At 35.8% G+C, this 13,563-nt stretch overlaps 1 protein-coding gene across 1 annotated transcript in view; it reads right to left on the bottom strand.

Annotated features, from left to right (window-relative positions):
- Positions 1 to 13,563, bottom strand: part of LOC150092731 (uncharacterized) — a 303,164-nt gene that overhangs the window by 79,301 nt on the left and 210,300 nt on the right. The window contains exon 11 of the mRNA XM_090414579.1: positions 5,276 to 5,366. Within this exon, the coding sequence (XP_090270705.1) occupies positions 5,276 to 5,366 (91 nt within the window). The remainder of the gene's footprint in view (positions 1 to 5,275; positions 5,367 to 13,563) is intronic.

The following is a 13,563-nucleotide window of genomic DNA, read 5'->3' as shown; positions in this document are numbered from 1 at the left end:
TTTAGACAATTCTTTATTCCTTTAACAATTTTGACTTGTTTCACTAATTTTACTGATGGGAGTGAAAGCAAGTTGATCTTGAGAGAGAGAGAGACAGAGAGAGAGAGAGAGAGAGGGAGTCGCTTATATGATTATATTATATGCTAGTTTATACCATTATTCCAAGAACACAAGGAAAATAAATCTTATTTCTTTCAAGAATTTGAATCAAGCATTGTCTACTTTCTGGAAAGGTATTCTGTGAATATCATGGAATGGGTGAGAGAGTGTGTGTGTGCATGCATGCATCTGTGTGAAAATGTGGGGAGAAAGTATGGATAACTGAAAGAAAAAACATTATTATTATTATCCTTAGACTTTCATGGAGTCAAAGGCTCATCATGAGAGGTCCCAATATCACACACACAGCTCATCGAACCACATCTTAAATACATTCATATTCTCTGCAAACACCACCACTCTCAGGCAATGCATTCCATCCATTCACCACTCTCCACACAAAAAACCTGTTTCTCACTTCTTTGCACTCACACCCTCCTTATATAGCTTCCAGGGATGACCTCTTGTTCTCTTCCATCATCCACCCTCTGAAAAATCTCTTCAACATTAATCTGAAAAGAACTCCTTACAACAACTTATGTCTTTATCAATCACTGCTGGATCCAATATTTCTTCATCCTTTTCAAAACCAGGTGACCAAATCTGTGCACAGTAGTCAATATGTGGTTTAATTAAGGCCTTAAACAACAGAACCAGAATCCCCTTACTTCAACAAGTCAGAATCTTGGAATTATTGCCAGAAATCATTATGCTGTCCTAACAATTTTAGCAACGTGTCCTTTAAATTTTAAATCTCTATCATCATTATCATCCCCAAATGTGTTATTTCCTCCACCTTCTCCAATATGTCCACACCAAGTGTATACTCTACATCCTGGCTACCCCTGACTTGCTTAGACATACATTCAATTTATTCAAGCTCTCTTACAAAGTCACAACATCTGCTCTATTCATTATAGTTATTCCCAACTTTGCATCATCTGCAAACAGCTGCATGTTACCATTCAAACCTTTCCCAATATCATTAGCATATAAATTAAACAGCAATGGTCCTAAAACAGAGCACTGAAGTACCAAATAACGTTCCTTGTCTGGGATATCACTCTCCAAACACAACTTGTTGGTACCCTATCAGACATCCAATTCAATTCCCTAATCTACTATCCAGCACCATATGTTCCAGTTTAATTACCATTTCTTCATGTGACAATCTATCAAAGATCTTTACAAAATCTAAATATACCACTTGTCCAATACATTTGTCACCTTGTTATAATAACTAAGTAGATTGCTAAAACATGATCTTCCTTTAGCAAATCCATACTGTCCATCAAAGAGAATACCACTGTTGTCAACCCAATTCTGCATCTTGGTTCTCGCTAGCCAACACTTTCCAACACTTTAACCACTACCTGACACACAGAATGCCTATAATTAGAAGCTTGAATTCTGTCACCTTCCTTATGAATTTGTAGAATCTTGTCTTCCTTCCACTCCTTTGGAACCTGGCCCAATGTAAAACTAATATGAAACAAGAATTAAGACAAATGTAAACTCTCTGGCACATTCCCACAAAAAAATGCAGTAATATATCATCAAGTACCACAGCAGTATTACCTTCAGCTTTACTCAACTTCAACATTATGATGTCACATTCATAAAGAATTCATAATCACCAACCTTGTAGTTCCACACATATCCTTTTCTCACATGGCTGGTAATCACTTCATAGTCACTCCCATCAATTAGAGGAAGATTTGACACCTCATTTATATCGACATCCTCTGATGAGATGATCAAATCCAAGACTCCTGATGATTGCATGCTTTCTATTATATACTGTTAAATTCTGAATGAAGAGAATTATGATATAATAGTGTTTCATTCAGGATTTAACATGATCTACCATTCCCTGAGCCAAATTTGCTCATCAGACAAATAGTAAATTATTCACCTTACTGATGTATATTCCATAATTATAAAATAATTGTATGTTCTAATAGTTGTTAGTTATTTATCCTGTACTAATTCTTTGTAGAGCATATATATCCTATGTGAACTGTGCATGGAAACTCGGAACTCAATCTGTTTGTGTAAACCATTGCCAAGGACTTAGCCAGTATAACAGAAACTAAGTGCTGTGAGAAATTACGAAGTTATCCACCAGTGTACATTTTGGCGCTAATTACTATGCTGTGTTAACGGAGAAACCATGAGGTGGATTTTGGCACAAAAATGGGAGAGAAGAGACATGCGCTGTTGATATAGAGAGGAAGAACGAAGCGGGAACTGGTGGAACCGAGTGGAAGAGACAAGGGAGCTCTCTGTTGTTTGACTAACCTTTTCTTGGGCTCTTGTTTGCATCTGGAATTCTATTTCCTCATCCAGTAATAGTGAAGGACAACAGGCATGACAAGGATTGCCAAGGAAACCTGAAGGATAGTCAATTTAGAACAAGGAGGCATGTGTTCCCGAGCCAACCAAGCAGCTACTAAAAACCAAGGTCCTTTCTCTCTCAGGTCACATTAGTGAGCTGAGAGAGAAAGCTATTAAGAAGCAAAGAAGTGTTTTCAAGAACCAGTGATAATAGGCAAAGTATACCAATTGTTCCGGTAAGGAAATCCTTTCTATGTTTTTGTGAATATACTAAAAGGGAAGAGTATTGCCATAATAACAGTTCAATTCTGAATGTATGATTTTGTGAAGCTTGTTCCAAGAGAACGTAATATAAATTAGTGAATGATTTACTGAGAATTACAGTAATAGATTGATGGGACTTTAGAAATTCCTTGGTGTGTGTGTGTATTTAGCGAAGTGTGCCTTATATATCCTGAACAGCTAAACAGAATCAACATTAGAAGCACATTGAATAGTTAACCTTGTCTAAAAAATCATTTGTGCTTAGAAGCTTTTAACAATAAGAAGGTAGAAATCTATGTTAAAAATCTAATCGTGCTCGGTGTACTCTACAGTGAAGTTATTGTCTCAATAAGAACTTGTTTATTTCATGATCATACTATTTATATTTAGAACTTCTTGGATTAATGTAATTTCATGTGTTAATGTATTAAATGTTTCCATTTGTTTTGAATCTTGTGCTTGCCTGATTTCATTTCATTGCACCGCTCATTTAATAGTTCGAATCTAAGCAGGAACCCTATTTAATGAGAAAGTAATATAAGACTAGAGAACCACAACTGCTATATAATTTAAGGATAAGTGTCTAAGGAGAGTTTCGATCGGAATTAGATTATGTAACATTGTGCTTGCTGATGATTGATTCCACAACATTGTTCATACAAATGTGAACGCAGAGTGGCGCAGTTAAAAATAAATTTTCTTTGTGTTCAAAAGTAGAGTCAGTCAACAACCAGAACATACTGCCACAACAATACTGCCTGAGGTAGTTGTTTCCCAAAAAAACTCAGTTTCTTTCTTTCCAGATGCTGTACCCTCATCTCAATCTATATTGCCATAATTGCATCACCATAATAATCACCCTTTTCTTGATCATCTCCAAGATTAGATCAGATCCAATATGAAATGATTAAATCCAAGCCCCTCAACCATGTGTCCTCTCTTTTACATACTGCCTACGGTAGTTGTCCCTCTAAAACCTATCAGACATCCAATCTGGATATTATCTCATCATCCCAGTCTATATTGCTATAATTAAACTCACCCATAATGATCACCCTTTTCTTTTCTTGGCTAATTTGATTATATGTTTCACGGTCACTATCATCCACATTACCAGGTCTATAACAGCATCTGACTAACTATTTCATTCTATTCACCTCTATCTCACATCATACCGACTCAAAACCATTGTCACTATTTCCCTCTTGCAAGTTTTGTATGGACATAACTCCTTTTCTATCGTCAAGAGCACTTCACCTCCCTTTTTACCCTTTCTATCTTTATGAAATATATCATACCTTTATTAAATGTGACTTCCCCATGCCTTCCTCAAGCCATTCTCCTTTCTTATTACCCATCCCAGAACTCTCTCCAAACCAAATGTTTCTTCTACATCCCAAGCCATCCCACTCCTCTCTTGTATGCTTACATGTTCACTTCCTCTTTGAGCACTGACCTTTTACATGCTGTGTCTCTATCTACCCTGGCTCCTCCCACTTCCCAGTTTCCACGTCTGTCTTGCGCATTTGTTCTCTCTCTCTCTCTCTCTCTCTCTCTCTTTCCATTCATAACACTACTTCAATCCTCTCAATTCCTTTCTCTCCTGCTTTTCCACCTTGCTTCTTACTTGCTCAGATCCGTTCTTTGCTCTCATTACTCTCCCTTCCAGCAGCAGTCTCTCCAGATGACTCACACCAAAACATTCAAATGCAGTCCATCAACACATATAGTTCCATTCATCCTGAAAACTCATTCCACACATTCACAAACTGCACTACTTTCTCGTCACACATTTCCACTAACATATCATTGTTCTCTTTCTCAACTCATCACCGTCATGCCTGCACAAGAAACTGAACTACACCTCTCCTATTACACTATTATCTTTTATTCTTCTCAACAACAAATTTCTGATATCCAGTCTTACATTCTCCCTGTTTCCAATCAAGTCATCTGTTTCTACTACTGCTACCAACTCTTTTGCTTGCTTAAATATTACATCATTTAATTACTAATTTTTATACTGTAATGAATGGGAAAAACAAAACATCTGTTTATCATTGTGAAGGCTTCTGTGGAAGAGAGGATATGCTAAGAATATATGCTACCTGTTATTGTTTCACAAAAGTAAAGTACTGCATATAATTAGAAACTATTTTTATTATTTTCTTGACTAGTTTCATGAAATTCTTTTGTTTCACTTCATCAGGATAATTACAGGAATGAACAACAAAAAAAAACTAGAAAACAAATAATAACAGTTAACAACTCTAGTGAAAATATTTTAACATGAATAAGAATGGAAAGCATGCAATTGCTATCTTGCTGGCTACTCATTTGTGGACTGCTGTATACTACTGGTAGATCTCAGTGTGCTGTGATGAATTGTGAAGACCAAACTTGATGTAAAATCAGCCCTTGTTGAGAAAATAATATAAATAATTTCTTATTCTATGTGATACTTTATTTTTGTGGAAAAATACTGGATAACATATGCATAGCATAAAACAGCTGTTTGTGAATGTTATAAAAAAATTTTTGCATATATAAATGTTTAAGTAAATAAAAAACATACCTATTAATTTATCAATTTCTGATGAATGGTCCTTCTCTATATCAAGCATCATTCCATGATCCTTATCACCTTTTTCCTCCTTTCTTTGTACCTTGAAACATTTTAATCCATGATATTATTATGGATATTATTTTGATCAAAATATAATACAACACATTGACAGCAGTTTAGATTTCTCTAATATATTTATTTTAATATATTGTATGTATTTTAATTTTGATATTAAAGTGCATGTAACACAAAACTTGAAGGGATAATCTGTCATCTAAGAGTAAACGCATTTGTTAAAAATGTTAACAATGTTTAAACCTATATCCCTACGAAATCCCTATGAGCACATAGGCCTATTTATAATTATGTACTAATCACAAGTAATTTTGAATACTGCAAAATATGACAAGCTCAAACAGTACTAGAGTAGGAGCATTAGTATTGTTTGAGTCATGGGCAACCTATCAATTCATATTAATTCCTATCAAATAGATTGTGTACTAGTTATGATATCTTTTAATGGTCTCCTGAGATTTGTCACTGAAAAGTATTAGCTACAAGTATAAGACACCAACATTTGCAGCAAAGCTGGAATATTCACCAACAAGCAACACAAAAAGGAAATTGTGATACTAACCGAGGACAAATGAAGAATACTATTAATATTCTTAATAACTAAATCTTAGTAATTCTTAATCTTACTGGCAAGGTAATTCAATAGTTGTTCTTGGCAGGAAGTTTTATTTACAATAAACAGATTTATTCAGACACTAACACTTTATAAGAGTTCAATTACGATCAACAAATCATACCATGGTTATCACATACCCCTCACACTCCAACAGAATTTACAGATTACCAAAAATTTGTAATTTTCCACTTAGAATGAGTACTGATGCAAGAGAAAGAGATGCAGTGCAATATCTTGCCTGTGAAGAAATTATCAGCAAGGAGTATAGGTCTTTCTTCCTTCTTATATAAAGAACAATATTTATCCTATGGATACTGGACAGAACACTGACAGCTTACCTGTCATTACGTTATGAACTTGTGCATCTGTATATAGTATATAGTCTGTGCATCTGTATGTGTGTGTGGCCTTGAAGAAAACCATCTTAATGTAGAGGATGAAACAATGAGGAAATGAGGAAATATTTATTGTTTCAATAAATATTTTATTTTGTTGGATGATAGTTTAATACTTTATCAAAAAATATTAATGATGGTAGTTATTACATAATCAAAAAAATTTATGACAATCTCTTTTAACACAAAAGACATCATAGTCAGTTTGATGTTTTTGCCCTTTTCACTCATGTCATAACTAGTAATATTACCAGCTTGCAAGTCAAAAACAATAAGCAAGAGCTAGCAGAGCAAGAACTGCTTGAAAAACCATATTATATTCCTATTGTGAACAGCCTCATGCTAGAAAAAAAAAAAAGTATATTTCAATTCCATAATATATGGAATTGAAAACATCTGCCTGGTTGGCAGAGTGGTTAGAGTATCCACTCTCCAGCCAAAAGGCTGCAGGTTCGAATCCATGCATGGGCATGGATGTTTGTGATTATCTGTGAAAACACTAGTGGTGGTGGGTGGTAGATGGCATTTTAGTTGGTGAATGGTGGAGACAGAGAGTTATAGAGTAGATGCCCTCCCTCGATGAGTCTTTGGACTCACTGAAGGTGTCAAGTAATAATAATAATAATATGCTATATTCCTTCTGTCTAAAGAAGTTGCAGAACCTATAGGATGTCAGTATCATGTGTAAGTTAAGTGGTTATTAATGATGGTAATATCATCATTTTACAGTCATACCTCTGGTAACGAAGCCTTGATATAACGAAGTCTGCAATTTCAAGCCCCATTTTACATAAAAATATTAAAATTTTAAGGGTCAATGCCGGCAATCATCTAATTGGTGAGTGACGGCGACTCGTCATGTACTCCCAAGCTGTGAGTATGCTTGGTCACCAGCTTGGTCACTCATCTCTAACACCTCTCTATACCACCTTCTGATCTCCAAGAAACACAAGTGAACAAATCTGTGTACAGTACAGTAGTCAAGAATAAACTAAATCATAGCCTTATAAAGAGAGAAAATAACTTCCCTATCTTACCTGTCAGCACGTTTTTCAACATCAAAGTAATCCTTTGAGCTATTTTACCAATTTTTGCAATATGTCCTCTGCACTTCAACTCTCTGTACACTGTTATCCCCCAAGTCCCTAACCTCATAAATTTCTTGCAATCCAGTATCATGAATGTGATACACAGCATGTAACCTTTTCAACCTGAATTACATAACTTTACATTTTACAACATTAAATTGACCATCATTATCCTTCACCAACAACAGCAATTTAAATCAAACGACACACAATCAGAACATGTATACAAACCTCGAAACAAAATTTTTACCTGCTTAAAACAAATCAAGGATCACCTAGACCCTCTCTCCTTTTCTGGTGTCTACAGCATCCCCTGCCAGTGTGAAACTCAATATTTTGGGGAGACAGGATGAACCACTTTGGTCAGGAGGGAAAAAAAAAAAAAAAAAAAAAGAAAAAAAAAATCCAAAATGGAGAACCAAACAGCATACTATCTCAACATGCCATAGAGAAAGAACACTTCATAAGATGGAAGACAGCCAGGCTACTTTACAAATCCCAGTTCAAATTAGAGAGACTGTTCATGGAAACAGTACAAGTTCTACAAAACCCAGTTAACTGCAAGAGAACAGACAGGATGATTTTTGAACAGATTTTGGTGCACAGCCCCTATCTGTCCATTAGCATTAACAACAGGAATCACCATGAAGAGTGCCACCACTGTTGCCCTCAAGCATGTGATTGTCCTTATTATCCATGTCATTTTAGTTTGTCTACACTGATTGTGTAGTGTTAAATTGCATCTGATAATGCTAAGTTAAAATAGCAAAACGTCAGCTGTAAATAATTAATTTAAGCTAATAAATTATTTGTTTACATTCCAGTGTCCACATAGCTTTATGTTCCAGAAAACTTTGACACAAATAACAGCAACATCTGCAGAAATTTAAACACGGAATGCCCACTATAGAGTATTGTATTCCTAGCCATCACTGTTGGATTTTACTTTTAACCAACTTTTCCAATACTTTAACAACCACTCCTGATATATTATTTGGTCTGCAGTTTGCTACTTCTGCCTTGGATCCACCTTTATGCAAACCTGATATCTAAGCCACAATTTAATATCTACTTCTCATGTAGCACTCTGTCAAATGCCTTCGCAAAATCCAAAAAAAAATTAGTGCCTTTCCCTTATCAACAACTCTTGGTACTTTATTATTAAATACATGCAGATTATTAACTTCTTAACAAATCCATGCTGACCTTCAAAGATAATATTACCCTCATCTTTTCTCTTTGTTTGTTATTTTTTATATCAGTCCCACACGAGAAGTCCCAAGAACTATTACACAACAGTGTTGTGTGTGCGTAAGTGAGAGATGGAAGAGAAGAATGTGTTGATGTGATATTTGAAAACCCTGAAGGCTGTAGTCAGGGGAAAGACTGATCCAAAGAGCAGAGGATGAGACATTGGTTTAATGAGTTTGGAATTGAACTGTAAATGAGTGTTTATTGGCTGCTCGTGTTTGTACATGAATGTAGTAAAGTGGAAAGATGATTGTAGCAGACAGTTCAAAGGAACAGCGTGCCCATGAAATTATACTTGCAGAAGAGATATAATGCAACAACAGAACGTCTATGGGAAAGAGACTGGAGAGAGAGGCATTGAAGGAGAGATCCCCAAATAAGTGAACTGCTCACTTCTATATATAACTGAAGGCTGAAGGTTAGCATATCCGCTCTCCAGCCAAAAGGCTGCAAGTTCAAATCCTGCCATGGGCATGGATGTTTGTGATCATCTGGGAAATAACAATGGTGGTAGATGCCATTGGTGTAATTGCAATCAATTGGTGGAGACAGGGTTGTAGAGCAGGTGCCCTCCCTCGATGAGTCCTTGGACTCCCTGAAAGTGTCAGATAATAATAATATAATCAAGCATTCTGAGAGAAGTTTTAGGTGAACCACAGCAAATGTGGGTACAATATTCTAAGTTGGGTGGGTTTGAGTTTTATAAAGGGTCAGGAGTTGAGGAGGAAAGAAGTACTGTTTGGAATGGAAAAGTATACCATTTTTTTTTTTTTCAAGGCTGAAAAAGCTAAGGACTTGATGTGTTCATGACAGGATAGATTGGATGTGAGAGTTAACCCAAGGAGAGAAAATTGGTCCTGGTTGGTGAGAGGAATATTTTCAAAAGTGAGGGAAAGAGTGGAATCGTCTTTCTTTCTAGAAATGAGACAGGACTGCATTTTGGTAGCATTAAAATTCACAGGATTATCCTCATCCCCCCTCCCCTTTAGAATGTAAAGGAGATCAATGTTTAGGAGATATTAAAGATCTTGAAGCACGAGTTACCTGAACACTACAAGGTTTTGAACATAAAAAAGAGGAGTGGAGAGTACTGTCTGATGATAGGATTGGATGTCAGAGAGAGAAGATCATTAATGCATAGTAGCTAAACTGGAAATGTGCCCAAGGAGTGGAAGGAGAAGGTAAGAGAGTGCCATTGCATAAGGATGATGGTAGAATGAAAGTGTCAAACTATAGACCAGTTTGTTTATCTTCCTAAGATAAACAAGTTAGCTGTTAAGATTTTAGAGAAACAGTGAGAGATAGTATAAAAAAATAATATAATTGCTCAAGTGATTGCTCTTAATATTTCCAAGGCATTTGATCAAGTCTGGCATTGTGGCCTCCTTACCAACTACCATCCTATGGTATTCCATTCCAAGTTCTTCTCTATCCATTCACTGTGGGTTATGGTAGGTTTCCTTTCATCAGATTTCTTAGTTAATGCTGGTGTTCCCCATGGCTCAGTACTGTCACCTGTGCTCTTCCTAAGCATTAATGATCTTCTCTCTCTCTGATATCCAATCCTATCTAATGATAGGATTGGATGTCAGATAAAATATGATATCATATTTTATTTCGATGGTTCTTTAGCATATTTCTCTTCAATACATGGCAAAGTTTCATCTAGTTTCACTGTTTTATTGCCTTCCAGAATGTGTTTCAAATTCTGAAACACTTGCCAGCTTGGTTGGCCAAGTAGTTAGCATAACTGATCTCCAATCAACAGGATGTGGATTCAAATCCCACCATGGGCATGGATGTTTGTGATTGTCTTTAGGTGGGAGATGAATTTCACAGCCCAGTGTGAGAGGCTACTACCCTGCTTATTGGAAGTGGATTGAAAATGTTTCACGTCTGGTCTCTAGAGCAGGGTTTCCAAACTATGGAAAAAATGCATCAAAAATACAAAAATTATATACAGTGGTCTCCCCCCCCCCCTTATCCACAGGGGATATGTTCAAAGACATCCCATGGATACCTCAAACTGCAGATAGTACTGAACCCTATATACCAGTGCTTCCCAAACTGTGGGCCACAGCCCCCTTGGGGGCTGTTAGTTTTGTTGGGGGGGGCATGAAATAATGAAAACAAATTTAAAATGTTTTATAGACTAAGTGTATGCCATGTCAAATATGTATGTAAAATGTTAAAAATGTAATATTGGCATTTGATTTTTGCAATATTCGTTGTGTATGTTTTGTATTGAATATAAATATAATAAATACTATAATAATATGTCTGTATTACGATTTTTTTTTTCCGATGGGGGCTGTAAAATATTTTAACTTTTCCAAGGGGGCCTTTACATTCATAAGTTTGGGAAGCACTGCTATATACACTATGTTTTTACTTAAACATACATATATGATAAAGTTTAATTTGTCTTAATTTGTTTAACGTCTTATAAGTTTAATTTGTCATATAAATTAGGCACAATAAGAGATTAACAACAATAACTAATAATAAAATAGAACAATTATAACAATCTACTGTAATAAAAGTTATCCGAATGTGAATGGAATCTTAGCAACCTCAGCATATCTTTTTTTTTATTATTATTTATTTATTATTTTATGAAGTTGAGAACTTTCACCTTTTTTACTTAAAAGGAAGCATCACTTTGCCATATCTGAATTGCCAGAATCACTACTCTTGCACTTTGGGGAAATTATTAGGTAAAATAAAGGCTACTCATATGAACACCAGCACTGTGATACCACGACAGTCGATCTGATAACTGAGAATGACTCAGAACAAAGTGCAATTTAAAACTTATCAATTCTCTATTACTAAAAGAAAGAGACATATAGCTTCATTTCAACTATGTAAAATTACACAGGCAAAGTGGATATTAGATTCAACATTATTGAATCTAATATCCACGAAAAAGTTTCGTAAGCTGACCTGAGAGCTTACGAGAATACAATCCTCAACATCCCCAGGCTTGCACTATTTGACTTGAGTAGCTAAGGCAACTTGCAGATGCCAAGGATTGTATTTTCATAAGCTCTCAGGTCAACTTAAGAAACTTTCATAGTTTCTACAAACATTCGGCTTTGAAATAATGTTTAATCTAATATCCACTTTGCTGAGGTAATCATAAATTGTTTATTTCTGGAATTTTCCATTTAATATTTTTGGACCAGGGTTGACCATGGATAAGGGGAGGACTACAGTATAAAAATAGGAAAAAAAAACTCCTTAGCACACTCACAGTACAAAACATACTATAAATTTGCAAATAAACTTTTGTGGGTGGGAGCAACACAAAAATATACATGGGGGGGGTTGAAAGGTTCTGATAAACTACCTAGAATATGGTTCTACCTCAATTCCTTTATGGTGATTATCACAACATTTCAGCACACCCTCATATATATATATACATACAGGGTGTTCGGGATAAATTTGACATATTTATAATTAATTATATTTTTCCGTAAGTTACATGTATTAACACACACTTCTCTTCATTTAAAAGTTTGGACCCTTCTTCATTCATATACAAGATGTCAGAAAGGATGGATAGCTGGAACCCACCTGAATCATGGAAGAGAATAACTTGTATCATGATGATTCGTGCCCGCCATCAAAATAAGGATATTACGACTGCTGCCCAATGCTCCCTGAATACAGTAAAAATAATCAGGCATGAACTAGAGACTTGCAATGGTGACTACGAGGATGTAGCAAGAAGAAAGATCCCTAGCAGACGATCTGATTGCGTTCGTACAGCAGAATTCCTCGCAAATCTGCAGGAACAGGTGTTGAAGAACCCTGGCATTGGAATTCGGGCTTTGTTCGTGGAGTTGCTAACTGTAGTCAAGCCCTGGATAACAAGGGTAGCCAATGGTAGGCCGTATGTATGGCAGCAGGATTCGGCCCCTTGCCACACCTCTGGGAAAAGTCAAAAATGGTTGTCTGAAAATTTCTACGACTTCACCAGTCCAAATGTTTGGCCTCCAAACTCCCCAGACCTTAACCCCATGGATTATTTTATATGGGGCGCAGTTGAAAAAGACACCAATTGCACTTCCAGTAATACAAAAGCCCAGTTAATGGATAAAATTAAAACAGTTTTTGCGGCCCTTCCCAGGGAGACTGTAGCATCAGCTTGTTCGAGGTTCCGAAGCAGAATTGAAGCTGTGATCGATGCTAATGGTGGTTATTTTGAGTAAATCTTGTTGATAGTATTGTAATTAACTCTGCCTGTAATGTTTTTTTGTCAATTCATTAAATTTAATAGATACAAAGAAGATTTTCTTTTTCCTTACGAAACTGTCAAATTTATCCCGAACACCCTATATATACATATATATAAAAGTGCAAAGATATCTCACCTTCTATACATGGATGATCTGAAGCAAAATCAGAGAATGAATTTGTATCATTGCTTAATACTGCACACATATTCAGTCAAGATATCTCATGGATTTTGGCTTAGACAAATACAGCATTGCAGGAATAACAAGAGGAAAAGTTGAAGACCTGAACAAAATCAAGCTGCTCAATGAGGAAAAATTCAAGGCAATAAAATTCAAAGATAGCTACAAATATTTGGGAATTTTAGAACCATCAGAAATTCTGCATAATAAGATCAAAGAAAAAACTTGAGCAGAATACATAAGGCAACTAAGAAAACTCCTTAAGTCAATGCTTAATGCTGGAAATTTGATAAAAGCAATTCAGCAGGTATTGTTGAATGGAGAATTTAGCCCAAAAAACTCAAACATTAATGACAATGCACCATGTCCTCAATCCTCACAGTGACATTGATAAGCTCTACCTATCACGCAAAAAGGAGGCAGAGGATTATTACAATTAAAGCAA

The sequence above is a fragment of the Typopeltis vanoorti genome, chromosome 25 (genome assembly GCF_054136105.1).
Source record: "Typopeltis vanoorti isolate ZY-2024b chromosome 25, IOZ_Tvanoo_1.0, whole genome shotgun sequence".
Taxonomy (NCBI): Eukaryota; Metazoa; Arthropoda; class Arachnida; order Uropygi; family Thelyphonidae; genus Typopeltis; species Typopeltis vanoorti.
This window is presented reverse-complemented; position numbering and strand designations above follow the sequence as displayed.